Source organism: Mesoplodon bidens (genome assembly GCF_964165515.1).
Source record: "Mesoplodon bidens genome assembly, chromosome: 3".
Lineage (NCBI taxonomy): Eukaryota > Metazoa > Chordata > Mammalia > Artiodactyla > Ziphiidae > Mesoplodon > Mesoplodon bidens.
Window position 1 is genome coordinate 23,770,828 of NC_138178.1, and position 24,721 is coordinate 23,795,548.

At 39.1% G+C, this 24,721-nt stretch overlaps 1 protein-coding gene across 1 annotated transcript in view; it reads left to right on the plus strand.

Moving 5' to 3' along the window:
• KIN (Kin17 DNA and RNA binding protein) overlaps positions 1-24,447 on the plus strand; it is a 37,607-nt gene extending 13,160 nt beyond the window's left edge. Inside the window, exons 8-13 of the mRNA XM_081229216.1 lie at positions 10,454-10,583; positions 12,747-12,797; positions 17,770-17,838; positions 18,953-19,052; positions 20,535-20,635; positions 24,135-24,447. Of these exons, the coding sequence (XP_081085342.1) occupies positions 10,454-10,583; positions 12,747-12,797; positions 17,770-17,838; positions 18,953-19,052; positions 20,535-20,635; positions 24,135-24,197 (514 nt within the window). The 3' untranslated portion in view covers positions 24,198-24,447. The remainder of the gene's footprint in view (positions 1-10,453; positions 10,584-12,746; positions 12,798-17,769; positions 17,839-18,952; positions 19,053-20,534; positions 20,636-24,134) is intronic.
• The last annotated feature ends 274 nt before the right edge of the window (positions 24,448-24,721 follow it).

Genomic DNA, 24,721 nt, shown 5'->3' on the forward strand with positions numbered 1-24,721 from the left:
GAGACTATCTAAGTTTTCTTTTTCTGAAATTATGGTATATTTTTTTAGAGGTTCGGATTTATTTTCCTGTTGATTAATATCTCTTATATATTTAAAACCCAGAATTAACTAAGTGATCTAGATATCAAAAATGGATAATTTAGGCTGTGTGAGGCACAAAGATAAGCCCTGCTTCCCCATTGCTGGAACAAAGATTACTCAGCTCTCACTTCTGTTTTTCCTTTGGGCTTCCCTCTCTTTTTTTTTTAACATCTTTATTGAGTATAATTGCTTTACAATGTTGTGTTAGTTTTTGCTGTATAACGAAGTGAATCAGCTAGATGTATACATATATCCCCATATCCCCTCCCTCTTGCATCTCCCTCCCACCCTCCCTATCCCACTCCTCTAGGTGGTCACAAAGCACCGACCTGATCTCCCTGTGCTATGTGGCTGCTTCCCACTAGCTATCTATTTTACATTTGGTAGTGTATATATGTCCATGCCACTCTCTCACTTTGTCCCAGCTTACCCTTGCCCCTCCGTGTGTCCTCAAGTCCATTCTCTATGTCTCCGTCTTTATTCCTGTCCTGCCCCTAGGTTTTTCAAAACCTTTTTTTTTTTTAGATTCCATATATATGTGTTGGCAAACGGTGTTTCTTTTTCTCTTTCTGACCTACTTCACTCTGTAGGACAGACTCTAGGTCCATCCACCTCACTACAAATAACTCGATTTTGTTTCTTTTTATGGCTGAGTAATATTCCATGGTATATATTTGCCACATCTTCTTTATCCATTCATCTGTCGATGGACACTTAGCATGCTTCCATATCCTGACTATTGTAAATAGTGCTGCAGTGAACATTGTGGTACATGACTCTTTTTGAATTATGGTTTTCTCAGGGTATATGCCCAGTAGTGGGATTGCTGGGTCATATGGTAGTTCTATTTGTAGTTTTTTAAGGAACCTCCATACTGTTCTCCATAGTGGCTGTATCAGTTTACATTCCCACCAACAGTGCAAGAGGGTTCCCTTTTCTCCACACCCTCTCCAGCATTTATTGTTTGTAGATTTTTTGATGATGGCCATTCTGACCGGTGTGAGGTGATAACTCATTGTAGTTTTGATTTGCATTTCTCTAATGATTAATGATGTTGAGCATCCTTTCATGTGTTTGTTGGCAATCTGTATATCTTCTTTGAAGAAATGTCTATTTAGGTCTTTTGCCCATTTTCGGATTGGGTTGTTCGTTTTTTTGATATTGAGCTGCATGAGCTGTTTGTATATTTTGGAGATTAATCCTTTGTCAGTTGCTGCGCCTGCAAATATTTTCTCCCATTCTGAGGGTTGTCTTTTCGTCTTGTTTATGGTTTCCTTTGCTGTGCAAAAGCTTTTAAGTTTCATTAGGTCCCATTTGTTTATTTTTGTTTTTATTTCCATTTCTCTAGGAAGTGGGTCAAAAAGGATCTTGCTGTGATTTATGTCATAGAGTGTTCTGCCTGTGTTTTCCTCTGAGAGTTTTATAGCGTGTGGCCTTACATTTAGGTCTTTAATCCATTTTGTTTATTTTTGTGTATGGTGTTAGGGAGTGTTCTAATTTCATTCTTTTACATGTAGCTGTCCAGTTTTCCCAGCACCACTTATTAAAGAAGCTGTCTTTTCTCTATTGTATATTCTTGCCTCCTTTTTCAAAGATAAGGTGACCATACGTACATGGGTTTATCTCTTGGCTTTCTATCCCGTTCCACTGATCTATACTTCTGTTTCTATGCCAGTACCATACTGTCTTGATTACTGTAGCTTTGTAGTATAGTCTGAAGTCAGGGAGCCTGATTCCTCCAGCTCCGTTTTTCTTTCCCAAGATTGCTTTGGCTATTTGGGGTCTTTTGTGTTTCCATACAAATTGTGAAAATTTTCGTTCTAGTTCTGTGAAAAAGGTCATTGGTAGTTTGATAGGGATTGCATTGAATCTGTAGATTGTTTTGGGTAGTATAGTCATTTTCACAATGTTGATTCTTCCAATCCAAGAACATGGTGTATCTCTCCATCTGTTTGTATCATCTTTAATTTCTTTCATCATTGTCTTACAGTTTTTTGCATACAGGTCTTTTGCCTCCTTAGGTAGATTTATTCCTAGGTATTTTATTCTTTTTGTTGCAGTGGTAAATTGGAGTGTTTCCTTAATTTCTCTTTCAGATTTTTCATCATTAGTGTATAGAAATGCAAGAGATTGCTGTGCATTAATTTTGTATCCTGCTCCTTTACCAAATTCATTGATTAGCTCTAGTAGTTTTCTGGTAGCATCTTTAGGATTCTCTGTGTATAGTATCGTGTCATCTGCAAACAGTGACAGTTTTACTTCTTCTTTTCCGATTTGGATTCCTTTTATTTGTTTTTCTTCTCTGATTGCTGTGGCTACAACTTCCAAAACTAAGTTGAATAGTAGCACTGAGAGTGGACAACCTTGTCTTGTTCCTGATCTTAGAGGAAACGGTTTCAGTTTTTCACCATTAAGAATGATGTTGGCTATGGGTTTTTCATATATGGCCTTTATTATGTTGAGGTAAGTTCCCTCTATGCCTACTTTCTGGAGAGTTTTTATCATAAATGGGTGTTGAATTTTGTCAGAAGCTTTTTCTGCATCTATTGAGATGATCATATGGTTTTTCTCATTCAGTTTGTTAATATGGTGTATCACATTGATTCATTTGCGTATATTGAAGAATCCTTGCATTCCTGGGATAAACGCCACTTGATCATGCTGTATGATCCTTTTGATGTGCTGTAGGATTCTGTTTCCTAGTATTTTGTTGAGGATTTTTGCATCTATTTTCATCAGTGATATTGGCCTGTAGTTTTCTTTTTTTGTGATATCTTTGGTTTTGGTATCAGGGTGGTGGTGGCCTCATAGAATGAGTTTGGCAGTGTTCCTCTCTGCCATATTTTGGAAGAGTCTGAGAAGGATAGGTGTTAGCTCTTCTCTAACTGTTTGATAGAATTTGCCTGTGAAGCCATCTGGTCCTGGGCTTTTGTCATTTGGAAGATTTTTAATCACAGTTTCAATTTCAGTGCTTGTGATTGGTCTGTTTATATTTTCTATTTATTCCTGGTTCAGTCTCAGAAGGTTGTGCTTTTCTAAGAATTTGTCCATTTCTTCCACGTTGTCCATTTTATTGGCATGTAGTTGCTTGCAGTAAGCTCTTATGATCCTTAGCATTTCTGCAGTGTCAGTTGTTACTTCTCCTTTGTCTTTTTTCTTATTTTTCTTCTTCTTATTTTTTCTTTTTTGCGGTACGCGGGCCTCTCACCATTGTGGCCTCTCCCGTCGTGGAGCACATGCTCCGGAATTGCAGGCTCAGCGGCCATGGCTCACGGGCCCAGCCACTCCGCGGCATGTGGGATCCTCCCGGACCGGGGCACGAACCCATGTCCCCTGCATCGGCAGGTGGACTCTCAACCACTGCGCCACCAGGGAAGCCCGCTTCTCCTTTTCATTTCTAATTCTGTTGATTTGAGTCTTCTCCCTTTTTTTTCTTGATGAGTCTGGCTAATGGTTTATCAATTTTGTTTATCTTCTCAAAGAACCAGCTTTTAGTTTTATTGATCTTTGCGATCATTTCCTTAATTTCTTTTTCATTTATTTCTGATCTGATTTTTATGATTTCTTTCCTTCTGCTAACTTTGGGGTTTTTTGGTTTTTCTTTCTCTAATTGCTTTAGGTGTAAGGTTAGGTTGTTTATTTGAGGTTTTTCTTGTTTCTTGAGGTAGGATTGTATTGCCATAAGCTTCCCTCTTAGAACTGCTTTTGCTGCATCCCATAGTTTTGGGATGTCGTGTTTTCATTGTCATTTGTTTCTAGGTTCTTTCTTTTTTCATTTCCTCTTTGATTTCTTCAGTGATCTCTTGGTTATTTAGTAGTGTATTGTTTAACCTCCTTGTATTTGTACTTTTACAGGTTTTTTCCTGTTATTCATATCTAGTCTCATAGTATTGTGGTTTGAAAAGATACTTGATACCATTTCAATTTTCTTAAACTTACCAAGGCTTGATTTGTGACCCAAGATATGATCTATCCTGGAGAATGTTCCATGAGCACTTGAGAAAAAAGTGTATTCTTCTATTTTTGGATAGAATGTCCTATAAATATCAGTTAAGTCCACCTTGTTTTATGTGTCATATAAAGCTTGTGTTTCCTTATTTATTTTCATTTTGGATGATCTGTCCATTGGTGAAAGTGGGGTGTTAAAGTCCCCTACTATTATTGTGCTACTGTTGATTTCCCCTTTTATGGCTGTTAGCATTTGCCTTATGTATTGAGGTGCTCCTATGTTGGGTGCATAAATATTTACCATTGTTATATCTTCTTGGGTTGATCCCTTGATCATTATGTAATGTCCTTCTTTGTCTCTTGTAATAGTCTTTATTTTTAAACTCTGTTTTGTCTGATATGAGAATTGCTACTCCAGCTTTCTTTTGATTTCCATTTGCATGGAATATCTTTTTCTCTCCCCTCACTTTCAGTCTGTATGTGTCCCTAGGTCTGAAGTGGGTCTCTTGTAGACAGCATATATATAGGTCTTATTTTTGTATCCATTCAGCCAGTCTGTGTCTTTTGGTGGGAGCATTTAATCCACTTACATTTAAGGTAGTTATCAATATGTATGTTCCTATTACCATTTTCTTAATTGTTTTGGGTTTGTTTTTGTAGGTATTTTCCTTCTCTTGTGTTTCCTGCCTAAAGAAGTTCCTTTAACATTTGTTGTAAAGCTGGTTTGTTGGTGCTGAATTCTCTTAGCTTTTGCTTGTCTGTAAAGCTTTTAATTTCTGTGTCAAATGTAAATGAGATCCTTGCTGGGTAGAGTAATCTTGGTTGTAGGTTTTTCCCTTTCATCACTTCAAATATGTACTGCCACTCCCTTCTGGCTTGCAGAGTTTCTGCTGAAAAATTAGCTGTTAACCTTATGGGGATTCCCTTGTATGTTATTTGTTGCTTTTCACTTGCTGCTTTTAATATTTGTTCTTTGCATTTAATTTTTGATAGTTTGATTAATATGTGTCCTGGCGTGTTTCTCTTGGACTTATCCTGTGTGGGACTCTGTACTTTCTGGACTTAATTGACTATTTCCTTTCCCATATTACGGAAGTTTTCAACTATAATCTCTTCATATATTTTCTCAGTCCCTTTCTTTTTCTCTTCTTCTTCTGGGACCCGTATAATTCGAATGTTGGTGTGTTTAATATTGTCCCAGAGGTCTCTGAGACTGTCCTCAATTATTTTCATTTTTTTTTTCTTTTTTCTGCTCTGCAGTAGTTATTTCCACTATTTTATCTTCCAGGTCACTTATCTGTTCTTCTGCCTCAGTTATTCTGCTATTGATTCCTTCTAGAGAATTTTTAATTTCCTTTATTGTGTTGTTCATCATTGTTTGTTTGCTCTTTAGTTCTTCTAGTGCCTTGTTAAACATTTGTTGCATTTTCTCCATTCTATTTCCAACATTTTGGATCATCTTTACTATCATTACTCCCAGTTCTTTTCAGGTAGACTGCCTATTTCCTCTTCATACTTTGCTCCTTCATCTGCTGCATATTTCTCTGTCTTCTCATTTTGCTAAAATTACTGTGTTTGGGGATCTCCTTTTCACAGGCTGCAGATTAGTAGTTCCCATTGTTTTTGGTGTCTGCCCTCAGTGGGTAAGGTTGGCTCAGTGGCTTGTGTAGGCTTCCTGGTGGAGGCGACTAGTGCTTGTGTACTGGTGGATGAGGCTGGATCTTGTCTTTTGGTGGGCAGGACTGTATCCGGTGATGTGTTTTGAGGTGTCTGTGAACTTGTTATGATTTTAGGCAGCCTCTCTGCTAATTGGTGGGGTTGTGTTCCTGTGTTTCTACTTGTTTGGCATGGCGTGTCCAGCACTGGAGCTTCCTGGTCGTTGAGTTGAGCTGGGTCTTAGCGTTGAGACGGAGATCTCTGGGAGAGCTCTCGCCTATAGAGATTACATGGGGCCAGGATATCTCTGGTGGACCAAAATCCTGCACTTGGCTCTCCTACCTCAGAGGCTCAGGCCTGACACCCAACCAGAGCACCAAGACCCTGTCAGCCACACGCTGTCTTTGGTTTCCCGTCTCCAGGCACAGCCTGGCCTCCACACACCTCCGTGTCTCCAGGAAGGCTTGGCACTGGGCCCGGTCTGACAGGTAACTGATGAAGATTCCAGCTGTGTTCATACACATGAATAACACTGCCTGGGCCACAACTCATCAGCTCAGTAACTCCACATCGGTGTGGCTTCCCTGTGTCTTTTTTTTTTTTCTCTGTACGTGGGCCTCTCACTTTTGTGGCCTCTCCCATTGTGGAGCACAGGCTCCGGACGCACAGGCTCAGCGGCCATGGCTCACGGCCCCAGCCGCCCCGCAGCATGTGGGATCTTCCTGGACTGGGGCACGAACCCGTGTCCCCTGCATCGGCAGGCGGACTCTCAACCACTGCGCCACCAGGGAAGCCCTTCCCTGTCTCTTAATTGCACACATGCCCACTCCAGTTACTGAAAACAGAATCCTAGGGCTGTTCTAGAAGTCTTCCGTTCCATTTCCAGTCCGTTACTGTTCATTTCCTGCCTTGATTTTAACCTCATTTGACCCTGTCTCAATCTCTCACCTTTCTCCTAGAATCTTTTTTTGGGCTGGAGGGGCATTATTGGTACAGCAGCTGGTGTAAGATTAAATATCATACAAAGCAAAGCTGGAAACAAATTGACTATTTTCTTTTTTTTTTTTTCGGTACATGGGCCTCTCACTGTTGTGGCCTCTCCTGTTGCGGAGCACAGGCTCCGGACACGCAGGCTCAGTGGCCATGGCTCACAGGCCTAGCTGCTCCACGGCATGTGGGATCTTCCTGGACCGGGGCACAAACCTGTGTCCCCTGCATCAGCAGGCAGACTCTCAACACTGCGCCACCAGGGAAGCTCTCAATTTTATCATTTGTATAATTTTTGTTTTTCTAGAATATTCTTTTCAACTAGATATTCAAACTTATTATCTGTTTTATTAATCTTCTAGAATACTATCCTTCATCATGTCTCATCAACATTCTTTATATTTTTCATTTATTCTTTTTAGCTCTAAGAGATTCTTTTTTAAAATTAATTAATTTTTGGCTGTGTTGGATCTTCATTGCTGCACGTGGGGGCTACTCTTCGTTGTGGTGCGTGGGCTTCTTATTGTGGTGGCTTCTCTTGTTGTGGAGCATGGGTTCTAGGTGCGCAGGCTTCCGTAGTTGTGGCACGCTGACTCAGTAGTTGTGGTGCATGGGCTCAGTTGCTCCGCGGCACGTGGGATCTTCCCGGACCAGGGATTGAACCCGTGTTCCCTATGTTGGCAGGCAGATCCTTAACCAGTCTGCCACCAGGGAAGTCCCTCTTAGAGATTCTTGATATCACAAGCAGAAAGGACCTTTCTGAACGTCAAATCTTATCATGTCTTTCTCTTGTTAAAGGGTTTTGGCAATATCGTCTATATGATAACCTCTAGTTATGTTTACAGGTGTACCACCTGCCATCTGCACCGCAGCTCCGCTAAGCCAATTGTCTCCTAAGCACTCTGTGGTCTCACCGTCGTTTGCATCTACTGCTCTCTCTCTCCCTGGAATGCCCTCCGTATCTGTTCTCCCACTACATCATGAGATCCTGATGGGCTATTCTGTTCATCTTTTTATTCCCGATGATTCTCACATTTTAATCATTTAGTAATGCTGAATATATTTTCGAAATAGAAAACTTTATTTTTCCTGTTCAGTTTAGTTTTCTTGTATGGTAAAATATACATAACATAAAATGGTCCATTTTTAAGTATACAATTCAGTGGCATTAAGTAGATTCACATTGTTGTGAAACCATCGCCGGTATCCATCTCCAAATCTTTTCATCATCCAAAACTGAAACTCTGAACCCACTAAAAAATAACTCCCCACTACACTTCCCCTTAGCCCCTGGTTACCTCTGTTCTACTCTTCTGTCTTTATGAATTTGACTACCTCATTTGAGTGGAATCATAGTGTTTGTCCTTTTGTGTCTGGCTTCTTTCACTTAACATAAGCTCTTCGGGGTTTTTCCATGTTGTGGCATGGATCAGAATTTCGTTCCTTTTTAATCTGAATAATAATACCCCACTGTATATATAGACCACAGTTTGTTTATCCATTTATCTGTCGGTGAACATTTGAGTTGTTTTTACCTTTGGGTTCTGTGATTAATGCTCTTCCAAAGATCGGTGTACATATATCTGTTCAAGTCCCTGCTTTCAATTCCTTTGGGTATTTACCTGGAAGTGGAATTGCTGGATTGTATGGTAATTCTGTGTTTAACTTTTAAAGGGTTTTCCACAGCAGCTGCAGTATTTCACATTCCCACCAGCAGTTACACAAGGGTTCCAGTTTCTCCACATCCTTGCCAGTGCTTGTTATTTTCTGTATTTTTTTATAATAGCAATCCTAATGAGTGTGGGTAGTATTTTATTGTGGTTTTGATTTGCAGTTTCCAAATGATTCGTGATGTTAAGCATCTTTTCATGTGCTTTCTGGCCATTTATAGATCTTTGGAGAATTGTCTATTGCCCATTTTTAAATTGGGTTAAATTTCCAAGCTGAAACAAATACCAAAATGTTGAATAATTTATCGATGTGTTTGACGACTCACTGTTGATAAAATTTGAGGAATCACGGAGAATGTGAGAAGATGCAGAAAGCAGAAAAATAAGCAAATGTTTTTTCTAAAAGTGGAGAAAAATCTTCAGAACCCAATAGTAGCTAGCTTTTCCTAGTGATTATAGTAGGAAATAGGTGGTTTGTGAACATGTAAGGAAGAAGTAATTACTAGACCCCAAAACAGCCACGTAATCCTAACTGCCCTTCTGCTGGGATCATTAGTGCCTATTTCTATAGACATATTGTGGTTGTTTATGATCTGGAATTATTGCTAAATTCAGTGGATTCCTAGCTCAACGTACATTTAACTCTAAGGAATATTTATTTTGAGTAGCCCATTGAAGAGTTTATCTTTATTTGGACTTAATCTGTTCACAACCAATGTATATTATTTACAGTTGTCACAAACCTTAGAACTTAAACATATGTCAGAGGATTGAACTATGGGACAAAACCTAGTAAGTGAAATGATGCAAGGGTAAATTTAAAGCCTTCCAGTTGGATAAAGAGAGAATGGCTTCCATGAGGACAGGGTGGGGGAGTCCTGACCTGCGGCCTCCGCATATAAGAAGCAGGGATTTCAGTCGACTGCAGGCTCCACTGGAAGTCCTTACAGTCATCCGGCTGCTAATAAAGCTAATGCTGCCTTTAAATGCCTGAAAGAAAAGGTCCAAATAGTGGAAAATATTAACTCTACTGCATTTTCTATTAATCACACTTTTTTTCTTGTTTCCATGGTAGCTTTGTGCAAATATGTGTTCTTTGTATTTTACAAGTATGACAAATTAAGTAATTAGACTGATAATATTCAGTGAGTCAGCAAATATTAATGGAGCATCTATTTTATCTGAGTCACAAGATAGTTACTGCTACTTTACAGGGGGGAAAAATATATATATATATATATGTGGATATATATGTTCTCTCCCCTCCTGTGAGAGAGGAGTCACATATACAAATGATTATATACCAGGTGGAGTGGGATGCCTGCCCCAAAGTGCTATGGCGGTTCAAAAACAACAAATTCCAAGAAGCCTCATGAAGAATGGATCTTAAAGACGTTCAACAAATGGAGATAAATGGAGAGACTATTTTAGGTATAAAAGAGGCATTTGCAGATTTGCAGAAGCTTGAAGCACAGGGCATGGCTCAGTCAATAGCAAATTGTTCAGAAGGACAAGTATACGTAATAAATCAGGGATGGCATTCTGGGGCCTGTGGTGACAATTTTATGATGGCACTCAGAAACTTAGAATGTATACTGATGACGTTAGGCAATTGGGAACGATAAAAAAATTTTTAATTGGATGTTGATACCTTTGCTTTAAAGAAATAGAACTGGTAACAATGTGCTGGACTTCTACCAGCTGTTTTACAAACATCTCAACTTAATCCTGACGGTTGAGCTAGAGTTGGGTCACATTATTCTCCCCGTTTATATGTGAGGAAATGAGGCTTAGAAAAGTTAATTGCTCAAGGTCCCAGCAAAAGTAGGATCAAACAAACCCTGGTGGCCCCAACCCTGAAGCCAATGCTGTCATCCGTCACTCAGCCACACTGATAGAGTGGCACTAACTGAAGGTGGGGGGACAGGAAGGGTTCCATGTTCTCACGGTGCTTCCGGTCCTGTGAGTGATGGACACGCCCTTCGTAGTTCTGACTAATCTGTTGGAAACTAACCATATAACAGATTTCTTCTGTGTTGTTCCTTTTGCACATTATAAAGCCTACGACTTTGCACAGTTTTTGTTAACAGCACGGTTCCTCTTCCCATCAGTTCTTTGGGACCAAGTGCTCTGAAGACAGTAGGGAATGCAGCATCGGTGAAACGGAAGGAATCTTCCCAGAGCTCAGCTCAGTCAAAAGAAAAGAAGAAGAAGAAATCTGCACTCGATGAAATCATGGAGGTACGCTTTATGAAGTGCTTGTCAACTCTAGCTGTTAGGGGGATGATGTGATTCCAACCAAGGAAAGTTAAATAGTTTCACCAATTATGAGATTAATATAAAGTGAGAAAAATGTGCTCATACCAGGTTAGGAAAAAAGAGCCTAGATGTAGTTCCATCTGAATGGAGCTGGAACCTCCTTAGATAGGTTTATTTTCTTGCCTCAAGTGCTGTCTTCAAAACACTCCATGAAATTATGGTCAGTAGAGTTAGTTTAGGAGAACCTCAGTGGTAATTGAAGCCAGAAATGAAAGCTCTGCTCACCTTTGGTGGCTTCATGAAATTGGCATCCTCCGTGGATGCCCCCACCAACCTGGGCTCTCCTGTTGCCTCTGACTTCCACTTACCACCTCCTGGCCAGGAGAGAAAGCTCTGACATTTGTTTTTTTTTTTCTTTTGCGGTACGCGGGCCTCTCACTGTTGTGGCCTCTCCTGCTGCGGAGCACAGGCTCCGGACGCGCAGGCTCAGCGGCCATGGCTCACGGGCCCAGCCACTCCACGGCATGTGGGATCTTCCCAGACCGGGGCACGAACCCGTGTCCCCTGCATCGGCAGGATGACTCTCAACCACTGCGCCACCAGGGAAGCCCTCTGACATATTTTTAATTTGATTTAACCTGATGGCCAAGTTTATATGATGAATCAGTGAAAACCGATGATTATCTGGATCTAGGGCTATACTTTTGCTCTAAATTTACCTGAAATTCTAGAGCTGTTCTGCAGAAGGTTCTTAATATATTCCTAAATATTCCTTTCTCCCTTCCAACACATCACTTTCCCTTATCAATAAATTTATGAAATAAGTAGAAAAGGCGAAGAGAAAGAATAATTGGATACAAGAAGCTAAGGTTTTTCCCTGTAACATCATTTCCTCTGGTCTCCTCATCCCTTTTCTTCATTTGTGAAGGGATGGGGGTAACTGTTTGGTCTTCCCTGCTACTGAGTCCTCACACAATGCAGGACAGTTAGAAAAGCTTAAAGTATAATATAACGTGTGTACGCTGTGAGATGTAGTCATTCCATCATTCAGCAGATACTGAGATGCTGTTACGTGCTGGGCATCATGTGAGGTCCTGCATGTGTAGGGTAGGGAGAAAAACACAGTCCCTGCATGTCATGGAGCTTTCACCCTAGTGAAGGAGGCATTCCACGACCAAGTGAACCAGTGGATAAGTAATTACAAAATGCTATGTGCTGAGGAGGTCTGAGGGCAGGGAGTGGGGAGATAGCTTGTTCCCCCGCTAGGGCAGGGGAGATCTCTAGTTCAGCATCCAAAGGGAAGATCCAGGTGTCTAGAGCATGGTAAGCACAAGAGTGGTGGCATTTGAGGTTGGAGAGAGAAACGGGCAACACCACAGAGGTCTTATAAGCCATTTTGAATTTAATTCAAAGTAAAATGGAAAGCCAGACCTACCTGCTTAGAATATAACCATGCCAAGTTTAGAATATTTTTTGTTCATATTGGAAAGTTGGAGGAATTAAGATGAGGTTTTGAATCAACCAAAGAGCGACATTGTTCAGTCCCTTTGAAAGTAGGTACTTAGGGTTAACTGAGCAGTTGAGAAAGAAAAAGGTGTGAGATACAGCCAGGTCGGCTGGTCAGCACGTTTTCCTTTTGGTCACCCTTTCATTTACTTCTCTCCTGGTTGTGTTTTTCTTCCCATCCATTCACAGGCTTTATTATCCTTATCAAATAGGGAAGCTCCTCTTTGCCATCAAACTGTATGCCCAACTATGCTGTGCTGAATTGGTCTGTAAGAGTTATGTTTTTACTCTCTGAAAACATCGCCTGTTTTCCAGCTCATGACAGTCCAGAGGAGGAAGCAGGGATAGGGCAGAGTAATGCTGGCAGGTGGCGTTGCAGTATTGACTCAATAGAGGTTGTTTGCGTTTATCTTCTTGGTCAGTTGACTTGCCTATCACTTATTTTCTTAAATCCAAGTTGCTTTTTTTTTCAATCAAAAACTAATTGGAAAAAAAGGTTTGTGTTTATCAGAGCTTGCAAATTATATCGATCTTCTGTGAAGTGTGTTTTATGGTGTTCTTTTGCTAAATGGAATGTTATTTGAAATAAATTGAGGATTTTAAAGAGGTAATTTTATGAATGTCTCATGCGTCCTCCAGATTGAAGAGGAGAAGAAAAGAGCTGCCCGAACAGATTACTGGCTCCAGCCTGTACGTATCCCGCTGGGGCTTCTTACTTCTAAATGTGCTTTTAAGCGAATGATTTAAATAGCATTTGGTATAAATGGCTAAATTTCTTAAATATCTGTAAATTCTATAGATAGATTTATAACTATAATGACTTGTCTTTGCATCTACTCTGTAAGTATTGGTTGTATTGTTATTAGGGGGTTACTTCATGTTCATGGACCAGTAATGTTTCTTGAGTTTAATGCCAAATTTGTGTATGGACACCTTGAATTTAAGCCTGGAATTATTTTCAATTTTTGCTATAAGAATACCCAGTTAGGTACTTTGTTGTAAAAGCAGCTTTTTTTTTGTTTTCTTTAACATCTTTATTGGCATGTAATTGCTTTACAATGGTGTGTTAGTTTCTGCTTTATAGCAAAGTGAATCAGCTATACATATACATATATCCCCATATCTCTTCCCTCTTGCATCTCCCTCCTTCCCTCCCACCCTCCCTATCCCACCCCTTTAGGTGGTCAAAGCACTGAGCTGATCTCCCTGTGCTATGCGGCTGCTTCCCACTAGCTATCGGTTTTACATTTGGTAGTGTATATACGTCCATGCCACTCTCTCACTTTGTCCCAGCTTACCCTTCCCCCTCCCCATGTCCCAAAGTCCATTCTCTAGTAGGTCTGCATCTTTATTCCCATCCTGCCCCTAGGTTCTTCATAACCATTTTTTTTTTAGATTCCATATATATGTGTTAGCATACAGTATTTATTTTTCTCTTTCTGACTTACCTCACTCTGTATGACAGACTCTAGGTCCATCCACCTCACTACAAATAACTCAATTTCGTTTCTTTTTATGGCTGAGTAATATTCCATTGTATATACATGCCACATCTTCTTTATCCATTCATCTGTCGATGGATACTTAGGTTGCTTCCATGTCCTGGCTATTGTAAATAGAGCTGCAATGAACACTGTGGTACATGACTCTTTTTGAATTATGGTTTTCTCAGGGTATATGCCCAGTAGTGGGATTGCTGGGTCATATGATAGTTCTGTTTTTAGTTTTTTAAGTAACCTCCATACTGTTCTCCATAGTGGCTGTATCAATTTACATTCCCACCAACAGTGCAAGAGGGTTCCCTTTTCTAAAAACAGGTTTTAATTATATAAGTTCAAGGAAAGATTTGTTTCTTATTGCTTTTTTATTATTGCTTCTTCTGTCTTTTTTCATTTCTTTCTTAATCTAATTTACTGAAGCCTTAAAAAATTTTTTTATTGAAGGAAAGATTCTTTAAATTCTGTAGAGCTTTCTAGTTTTCAGAAGTTTCACACACATGATTTCATGTAAGCCTGTAATAACTCTTTTTTCCCCTCATCCCTTTATTGCCCCTCTCCACTTCCCTCTCCCCACTGGTAACCACTAGTTTGTTCTCTATGTCTGTGAGTCTGCTTCTTTTTTGTTTTATTCACTAGTTTGTTGTATTTTTTAGATTCCACATATAAATGATGTCATAGTTTTTATCTTTCTCTGACTTATTTCACTTTATTTCTTGTTCTTTTAAGATAACAATTGCATAATAATTTTTAAACATTTCAGTACTTTAAATATTTTTTATTTATTACTGCTCGGTTTTGAACTTACTGGAATATGAAGTTTTCATAAAACCTTCAGGGTATCTTAGTTATCCTTAAGGAAGCTGGCTTCATCAATAACATGAGAGTGAAAAGTAATTATTTGGGTAATTTCTGATTTGAAAATTTCTGATTTGTTATTATTAATAATGATCTTGAAAATCAAAAAGCATAAAGTTCTAATTTAAATCTTCATAGTTATTCCCTCACTAGCTTAAAAATAATTTTGTTTCCATGTCTTAGTTTATGTCCTTATACAATGGGAAACATTTGCCTGGTGATCACATGAAAGATCATGAAATAAGTTATGAAAATCCTTGCTGTATTAAATAGAAAATAAGTACTTCATAAACCAGACAAAGGCAAATATCATATGATATCGCTTATATGTGGAATCTAAAAAAAAAAAAAAAGATACAAATGAGCTTCTTTACAAAACAGAAATAGACCCACTGACATGGAAAACAAACTTATGGTTACCAAAGGGAAAAGGCAGGGGGTAGGGAGGGGATAAATTAGGAGTTTGGGATTATCAGTTACACACTATTACGTATGAAACAGATAACCAACAGGGACCTACGGTATAGCACAGGGAACTATACTCAATTTTTTTTTTTTTTTTTTTTTTTTTGCTGTACACAGGCCTCTCACTGTTGTGGCCTCTCCCATTGCGGAGCACAGGCTCCGGACGCGCAGGCTCAGCGGCCATGGCTCACGGGCCCAGCCGCTCCGCGGAATGTGGGATCTTCCCGGACCGGGGCACGAACCCGTGTCCCCTGCATTGGCAGGCGGACTCTCAACCACTACGCCACCAGGGAAGCCCCAATACTCAATATTTTTTAATAACCTATAAGGGAAAAGAATCTGGAAAAGAATAGATAAACATATACATATAACTAAATCACTGTGGTGTATACCTGAAACTAACACAACATTGTAAATCAACTATAATTCAATTAAAAAAAAAAGAAAAACTTTTTTAAAAAAGTACTTCATATGAATTATTTCAGTTAATTCTCATATCAGCCCTACAAGGTAATTACTGTTATTATTCCCTTTTTATAGGTGAGAAAACTGAGGTATAGATTATTTGAGTAATTCCCCCAAGGTCATTTAGGAAGTGGTGAGCTCGGATTTCCCTGGCAGTCAGATTCACTAGGTTGTACTCTGCCCTGATAAACAGTACTTCCTGGGATGCATTAGTCTCCCTGACTTCCGTCTCTGAGTAGAAGTCTGGGTCAAGATTAGAAAAGTAAGGACCTAGAGAGAGGCAACCATCTATGAATTATTTTGTTTGCTTTCCCTGTCGGAGTAGCTAGCATTTGATATTAATAGTTTCATATACTGTTTATGAAAGTGTAATCAAGAATTTTGCTTAGAGCAGTAGTTCTTAAGCAGAGCACAATTCAAAAAAATTTAGACCATTTCTTTCCAAGATATATATGCTTCAATACTACCACTATCCAGTCTCCTGGGGTGAAATGGCTATTTTCACTGACCGCCTAGGTGATTCTCATGTTTAGAATCACCTTTGTTCAGAACCATTGGTTTAAAGGAAAAAGAAAACAAACCAAAAGCAAAACAAAAAACAAAAAAAAGCAAAGCATTTTTAGTTAGTCCAAAAGTTCTCTTCCCATTGACAATACTTTTTTTTTAAGATTTTTTTTTTTAATGTGGACCATTTTTAAAGTCTTTATGGAACTCCTTACAACATTGCTTCTGTTTTACGCCCTGGTTTTTTGGCCACAAGGCATGTGGGATCTTACCTCCCCAACCAGGAATTGAACCCACACCCCCTGCATTGGAAGGTGAAGTCTTTAACCACTGGACCGCCAGGGAAGTCCCTGCATTGACAATACTTTTAATAAAATTTTATTTTCAGTTTGATAATCTTCTGGTGTAGTAAATTATTCAGATTTTCTTCCTAGCTCCTCTTGGAGAGTGTTACATTAAAAGTGAAGATCAGCCAACAGGGATCCAATGACTCAGTGTTTGTCTCATTTTGAAATGGGCAGTATGTGTGTTAAAATAACCAGCAGCCCACAGAGATGGATTGGAGAGCTTTAGTGTTTAAACTGAGAAAAGAAAGTTTTGACAGATGTGCTATGAGCAAGTGTCAATAGTACAATGAAGTAATGAATTATGTTTAAATTATAAGTGTGTGTACCCATGAGGGCCTTTGAGAAATTTAGCCCAGAAATCAGAGAAGCTGTTGGTATTATATGGCTTCATTGAGAAAGTCTTAATAGAATACTGGCTTAAGAATAAGAACATTCAAGCCTTCTCTTAAACATATTTTTCTGCTGTTAAATATTCTCCCCCAAAGTCCTTACTAGGTTGTTTTTTTTTTTTTTTGCGGTATGCGGGCCTCTCACTGTTGTGGCCTCTCCCGTTGCGGAGCACAGGCTCGGGACGTGCAGGCTCAGCGGCCATGGCTCACGGGCCCAGCCGCTCCGTGGCATGTGGGATCTTCCCGGACCGGGGCACGAACCCGTGTCCCCTGCATCGGCAGGTGGACTCTCAACCACCGTGCCACCAGGGAAGCCCCTTACTAGATTTTTGTTAATGTAATGTTTAGACTGGTTTATTGAAGTACTTGTGACCATCTAGTACTTCTGCTGTGTCCACTCTGAAGTAGCAAATACAGAATTGCTTTAGTGAATCTGGGATTAAGTCACGTGATTTAATTTTCATCGTCAGCCATTAGCTAATTGAAATCAGGAAAACAATGGTAAAGAAGCAAACTCAGAATGCATTAATATGAAATAAACTCAGACTTCTCTCCCGTTGAGAACTAGATGCTCAGAAGAGCGATGCTTTTAGCTGGAGCTAGTCTGGAGGAGTCCAGTCTTATCAAAAATCCAGGGCAACATCATGAGAAAAGAGCATTGTGGAAAGTGTTGTGCTTTAGCTCAAAGCCTCCGTTTCTTGCAGTTCCCAGTGAGACTCTTGCTCTCTGAGTTTTTGTCAGTGGTGAACATCAACATATAACATCCTTGGCATTTTTTCTTCCTTGAATGGAGAGAAAGAAAGAAGCTCTCTATGAAAGACCTGGATTAATAGAGTTGAGATTGGTGGATGAAAGTCTTAGATTTCAGGAAACCTTCACTATGGAAATCAGCCATGAGATATGTGGTTTTTCCTCTTGGTAACCAACTGTGTTGAATAAAAAGAGACAGAAGGAATGAAAGGTTACTAAGGAAATGTTCTGCCATCGTTGGGAAGACTTCCAACTCCAAAATGTCTTATTTGGCAAAGCAGTTAACATTTTACTATGATTTTTGGTGAAAATGTTTAAAATGAAGGATCAAAAGAGGAAAGATAATTTATATCATTCCTTCCATCGTTATTTTTTTCTTATTTTCCAGGAAATTGTAGTGAAAATTATAACCAAAAAACTTGGAGAGAAATATCATAAGAAGAAGGGGATTGTTAAGGTAAGAACATGAAGTTATGATGGAATTTGGGGAAGGAGCTGGTGTGTGGCTGAGTAAAGCCATTTTCATATTCCTTCAAAATCAAGTCCTAGTAACAGAAGCAGTGTGTCTAAGGTTCTTGATGGTTCCATGAAAGGAAGGCTGACTTCCCAATGGTTGGAGAAATATTTCATTTCCAACCATAGTTTATACTTAACTTTGGTCGGCTTTCTTACTAGAGCAAATGGTATGTATGAAATCCCATAGGCAACTCTTAAAAAAATTCAGTGAGCACACCTTGCTAGTAAGTAAGGTACATTCCCTTTGTTAATGACGGGCAATGTAATAGTGCCCCAGAGTTCCAAGGAGGACTTCCTTGTGGTTTGCCTGAGAGACTTATCTTTTTTTTTTTTTTTTTTTTAATTTATTTATTTGGGGCTGTGTTGGGTCTTCATTTCTGTGCGAGGGCTTTCTCTAGTTGTGGCAAGCAGGGGCCACTCTTCATCGCAGTGCGCGGGCCTCTCACTATCGTGGCCTCTCTTGTCGCGGAGCACAGGCTCCAGACGCGCAGGCTCAGTAGTTGTGGCTCACGGGCTTAGCTGCTCCGCGGCATGTGGGATCCTCCCAGACCAGGGCTCGAACCCGTGTCCCCTGCATTGGCAGGCAGATTCTCAACCACTGCGCCACCAGGGAAGCCCGAGACTTATCTTTTGATTGCTCTAGGATTTTAAAATTTAAAAATCAATGCTCCAGTCTTTTTCTTTCTTTTGCTTTTCCTGAGTATAGTTTCATGCTAGCACCCAGCCTTGTGCATGCATAAGTTGCCCTCCTACTGTACTTGAAATGACACAGAATTATCCCTCTCATTGTATTTCTTAAAGTCTTATTCTAAGATCACCAGCCTTTCCCTCCAGATGAAAACCTTAACTAAACTTTGAATTGAATTCTTTAAGAACCATAGCCTGAGGTCATATATGGCATCTAGAAAATAAACTCCATTGATACAAGGAGTTACTCTTAAAACAAGTTACTCTTACCTTTTGGTTAGAATTTCATTGTTTACATTTATTTCTGTCCTTTGGACTTTGTGTTCACATCTCTCTTCTGTTATAAAAGTGTTGGTTTTACATGGCAGGAAGTAATTGACAATTACACAGCTGTCGTGAAGATGCTTGATTCTGGAGACAAGCTGAAACTTGACCAGACTCATTTAGAAACAGTAATTCCAGCACCAGGTAAATCTTTTTGCAGGTCATTTAATATACCATCGAAATAAGTGATTCCATTCTTTAAAACCTTAGTTTCTGACGTTACTTGATAGTTCTGGGTATGAGTTTCCTTTTTAGAAACATATAATTGCCAATATAACTGATCCCAGTTTGACTTGGTGAGATGGTAGTTTACCAGTCCTCTGAGAAAGCTATTTTGTGGCATAAATAAATTTTCCCTTTCTAGAATCTTTGTTTTCTTTCCAGAAGGAAATCACAGACATATCTGGATAAAATCAATCATATTAGGATTATTGTTAATATATTTGTTTAGCTATTTGAGATGGTAAAGTAAAAGTCAGTATTATTTTGCATTTTCTTTTCCTTAATTGTCTTACACATATCTAGTATAAATGCTTCTGTAGTTAGGTTGTTTGCCTCTGACCCAGACTCTTCATGGTGGTATCATTGCTGGCACAGTGATAATGTTAGTCTCTAAAACTTCCGTTTATCAGATCCTATATTCTTTCTCCCTAAAATAAAATTCATTTTATGGATTAGAAATTGCGGACTTTTTTTTCAGCTTCAGTAAGATGTAATTAACATAAACTGCATCTGTATAAAGTATACAATTTGATGTTTTCAACACATGCATACTCCCATGAAAACCATCCTTACAATCAAGTTAGCAAATGTGTCCATCGCCCCCCAAAGTTTCCTCCGTTTCCTTTATAATCCTTCGCTCCCTGCTCTGTCTGCCCTGTCCCCCACGCAACCACCAATCTGCTTTCTGTGACCATAGATTAGCTCATATTTTTCTACAATTCTATATAAATAAAATCATACCACGTGTCCTGTGTTTCTGTCTGGCTTCTTTCACAAGTACATCATTTTGGATTCATTCACGTTGTTGTGTGCATCTATACTTTATTCCTTTTTATTGCCAAGTATTTCATTATGTGGATGTGCCAGTTTCTTTATCCAGTCACCTACTGATGGACATTGGGGTTGTTTACGGCTCTTGGCCATTACAAACAAAACTGCTATATGAACATTCGCATATGGATCTTTGTATGGATATATGGTTTCTGTTGAGAAAATTCTTAGAGATAGAATGGCTCAACCGAATAGCAGGCATATATTTACACTTTTATGAAACTAGCAACCATCTTATGATCTTAAAAAGAGAGACATTAAAAGTAAGCTGAATTTTTTCTGATTACTTCTGGGCTCTGGGCATCTCCTCCAGGAACCTTATACTCCTTGGTATAAAATTAAAACATCCCTTGACGAATAAGTAGAAAAAATGAGGAGTCTTGTAATGTTACAGTAATCAAAGTATCTACAAACTGTACTGTAGAATCATACAGATATTAAATGATTAAGAACATCTAAGAGAAGAGTTTTGTTTTCTACTATGTTGATTCAGTGTAATTGCATTTGGCTGTAAGAAAGTAGAAGAAAGTGGCCATTTTCTTTGTATTAAGTGTTAACCCTTTTCTGTTACAGGAAAAAGAATTCTCGTTTTAAATGGAGGCTACAGAGGAAATGAAGGTACCCTAGAATCCATCAATGAGAAGACTTTTTCAGCTACTATAGTCATTGAAACCGTAAGTATAGTTTACACAAAGACAGAAATTTCAAAATGCTTTTAAAATGTGCTATCATTTTTTTTCATTGGATTGGTGTTTTAAGTTTGGGTTTTCTGTTTGCCTTCTCTCCTATTTGGAAATCCATAAGCTTATTTTCTCTAATGACTGACATTACTAAAGCATTTTATTTTCTGATTACAAAAGAAATTCCTTATGTGTCTTAATCTGTTCAGGCTGCTATAACAGAATACCATAGACTGGGATGGCTTTAGAAACAACAGAAATCTATTTCTCACATTTGTGGAGGCTGGAAGTCCAAGATCAAGGCACAGGCAGATTCGATGTCTGCTGAAGGCCTGTTTCCTGGTTAAGGTGTCCTCACATGGTGGGAGGGGAAAGGGAGCTCTCCGGGATCCCTTTTTAAGGGCACTAATGCATTCTCAAGGGCTCTGCCCTCATGACCTAATCACTTCCCAAAGACCCCACCTCCTAATACCATTACATTTTGAATGTATTGAATGAATTTTGACAGGGACACAAACGTTGTCTCTAGCAGCACTCTTGGATAAAAGCTGAAAAGTACAATTTAATATAAATAATTTTTTAAATTGCCTGTAAACCTCCAGGCAAATGATAACCTCCATTAATGTTTTGGTCTATTTTTTTTCAGCCTTTCTATTTTATAACATTGTATATATTACACGTAGTTTTGTATCCCAGTTTTTTCCCCCACATCTAACCTAAAACTCAATCTGCCGTAGTGTGATTAGTGGGGAATATATAGTCAGAGTTAATGGGGGAAAAGCCACAGAGATCAATAATATTTTTTAATGTCCTTCTTTCTTTCATAAAGGATGTAAGGTAGAAGAGATCAATAAATAGATTTTAAGAAATCTGACATTTAAGTAAAATTGCTCGTTGGCTTAGAACTGATGGTCCACTGACAGGTCTACACGTGAGGCTGAGTGAGACCTGAGCTGTCTTCAGAAGGAAGGGTCTGAAACATGTTTTTTTCCTAACTGCCTAATTCTTTTTAGATCCCCGCGCTACTGCACCGTGTATCTTTATCTCTAAATGAGAAGCTTTTTCATCTCCACTACAGGAAGTTTTAGTGTTTGGGGGAATAATCAACTTCCTGAAGAGTCTGATGAAAGTTTTGGGCTCTCTGCAAGAAACTGCACATAAACTGCCAAATTTTATGTGTTCCCTTTAAGGAGTTCTTAGGTCCCCTGAACCCACCTATGAACTGGTTTGAGAATATGTGTCTCGGGAAAGCTTTCCAGAAAAACCACTTAGGTTCTGATTTGAAAGAAATCACATTTCAGTAAATTAAGCATTTTTTCCCTGTCCTTGAAAATACTAACCTAATCACCAATGAACATAAACGCTAAGGGGAAAAAAAAGGAACAGGGAATGTCACCTGTCAGTAGGGAATTTATTAATCTGACTACCTGAACAGATTGAAGCTCTTTTTTAAATCTTTTTTTTTTTTTCTGATTCAATCAGCATAAGATCGTGGGAACTCTCGTATTTCCTTGGCAGGTTGAATCTCCTCCACTTTCTAGTTTCCTAATACTATCCAACTTCGATCCCGCTTCACGTTTTCATCTAAGGGAAACAGAACGACTCAGTACTGTTGAGGATATTTTAGGTTCCATCCACACCTTTGGTTTCCAGTCTGTATGATTTTCGAGAGCTGCTTTCTTCCCGGCCTTGCTGTGAACCCACAGCTCCATCTTCCCCTCTAATGCTTTCATCGCTCTCAGAGCCGGACCGAGATAGAACCTCGGAGGTGATCCGCGGGGAAAGCCTTTCTGGTTGATTGCAAAGCAGCGTGTACTCTTGGGAGAGGAAACCCACATGCAAATTTTTTGTTTTTTTTCTTCTTCTTTTGCAGCCTGCCTCCATTAAAAATATCTGTTGGTTTGTTCATGTCGGTCAGCTTGTCTCTACGTCCGCATGTTTTCTCAAAGTCAATGCCCTGAAAAACATGAACTTTTCGAGTGGTTTCTCCTATTTTTATTATTTCTGGCATCTTAAATTTTAGTATCAGTATTCTAAGATTCGAAATTTACAGATTTATTAAGCAGATTTTTTAAATAGCTCACAAATTGTTCAAAACCAGCCCTAGCTTTTTAGCTACTTGCCTAGTTAACCCACGTCTGGCCCCCTTTTTTATCCCTTGCTTGGCCTTCTTATCACAGAAGTGTGATTGACCTTCGACCTTTAAACCTGATGATGAAAGAGTCAAGCTGGGTCATGCTTTATCTGGGAACTTATTTCCTTTATATGTAATCATTATAGTACATGAAAAGAAAGACATTTTAAAAGCATTTTTTAAAGGAAGGTAAAAAATGTTAAAATCTCAGCCCAGGGTTAGAGTCATCATCATCATTTTATATTTTGCAGTGGAGAGGACCAACTTTTAAATTTTAACCGAAAGATTTAATAGTAAGAGTTAAGAATTATTGAGCTCATATGCATATTATGTTCCAGATGTTATTCTGAGCACTTTATATGTGCTAACTCATTTATATTTCTCAACAAGCCAGTAATGTAGGGTACTGTTACTGTTCCCCACTAGGGGATAATGGGGCACTGAGGGGTTATGTCACCTGCTGAGGGTGGGGTTTGAACTTGGGCAGTCTGGGTCCAGAGCCCATATTCTTAGCCTCTGTGTTCCCAGGCTGTATCAGCTTCTATGACAGGTATCATCTTTCATTAGTCCAGTTTTCTTTCCCCTTTCCCTTTTTGTTGGATATGAAGGGAACAAGAAAATATATTTCAGGTTAGACTCATTTTCTGTAATAAGACCAGCCTGTCACAGCTAAACTAGACAAATATGTTTGAGTATGAGGATTTGTATTGCTTAAAATAATATTTGTTATTTTAAAAAAAAGCCCAACTGATAGTGGCACAAACGTGATAGACATTAACTTCTCATTGTGAAGTCCAGAACAGGTCTTCTGAATTAGGGAATGGCTCTTTTCTTAGGGGTGACTTGTGAGCCCAGGGTCCTGACTTGTGGCTCTACCACCTTCAACCGGGGTTTTGACAGCTGCCGTGTCCGTGTGCTTCAGGCAGGCCGCGGGGAGCGTGACGGGTTGCCTGTGGAGGGGAGCATGGCCTGGGCCTGGAAGTGGCCCGCGTCACTTCTGTTCCCTTCCTTGGGCCGGAGCTCCATCTCATGGCATACCTGACCACAGGAGGAGCCAGGAAGTGTGACTTTATCCAGGAAGCAGAGGAGATACTGACCAGCCAGCCAGTCTCTGCCACAGGGTCTAGAGATAACACATGCCACATAGCACTGAAGAAAATACAGCCAGTTCTTGATGAGGATGCCGTAGAATACTTTAGAATACTTCTAAAATTCACATATGTGTAGAACTGTTAGCTACCTTAGTGGTATCTTAGGGATGTGGAAAAGGCAAATTTGGATCCAGAAGTGTGTGTCCTTTTCTTGTCTTGTAAGTACATGTGTGTTCTTAACCTCTTCTTCAATTATTTTAATTTGTAGGGCCCTTTAAAAGGACGCAGAGTTGAAGGAATTCAATACGAAGACATTTCTAAACTTGCCTGAGTTAGAAAATTTGTTAACAGCACATTAAAATCTTAAAGCATCAAATTGGTGTTCACGAAGGCATTACAAGACTCTACTGTGTTAGGGTGTTTCTTTTGTATAAAACAAATGGATTTATTTAAATATTACTGTATAGTTGTTTAGCTAAACTTACAGAAAAATCTAGTTATGTCTCATGAAGTATCAAAATTATGTAATTTTGTCTTTGTTATTTTTATTTCCTTTGTAATATTTCCTTGATGATTTTTTATCTTCATTAAAAGAACATTATTGTAAAGTGTTTTATATAGGACAATTTAGAATCATATAGGTAGAGGAAATCCTTCATATACTCTAAATTTCTATTTTCATCAGTAAAGTATTAAAGTTGAACTGTAAATATAATTACATTTTAAAGAGTCAAACTATAAATAGAATAGCAGCTTTATTGAGATATAATTCACACACCATACAATTTCACCCATTTAAAGTGGACATTTCAGTGGTATTTAGAATATTTACAAAGTTGTGCAAGCACCACCACT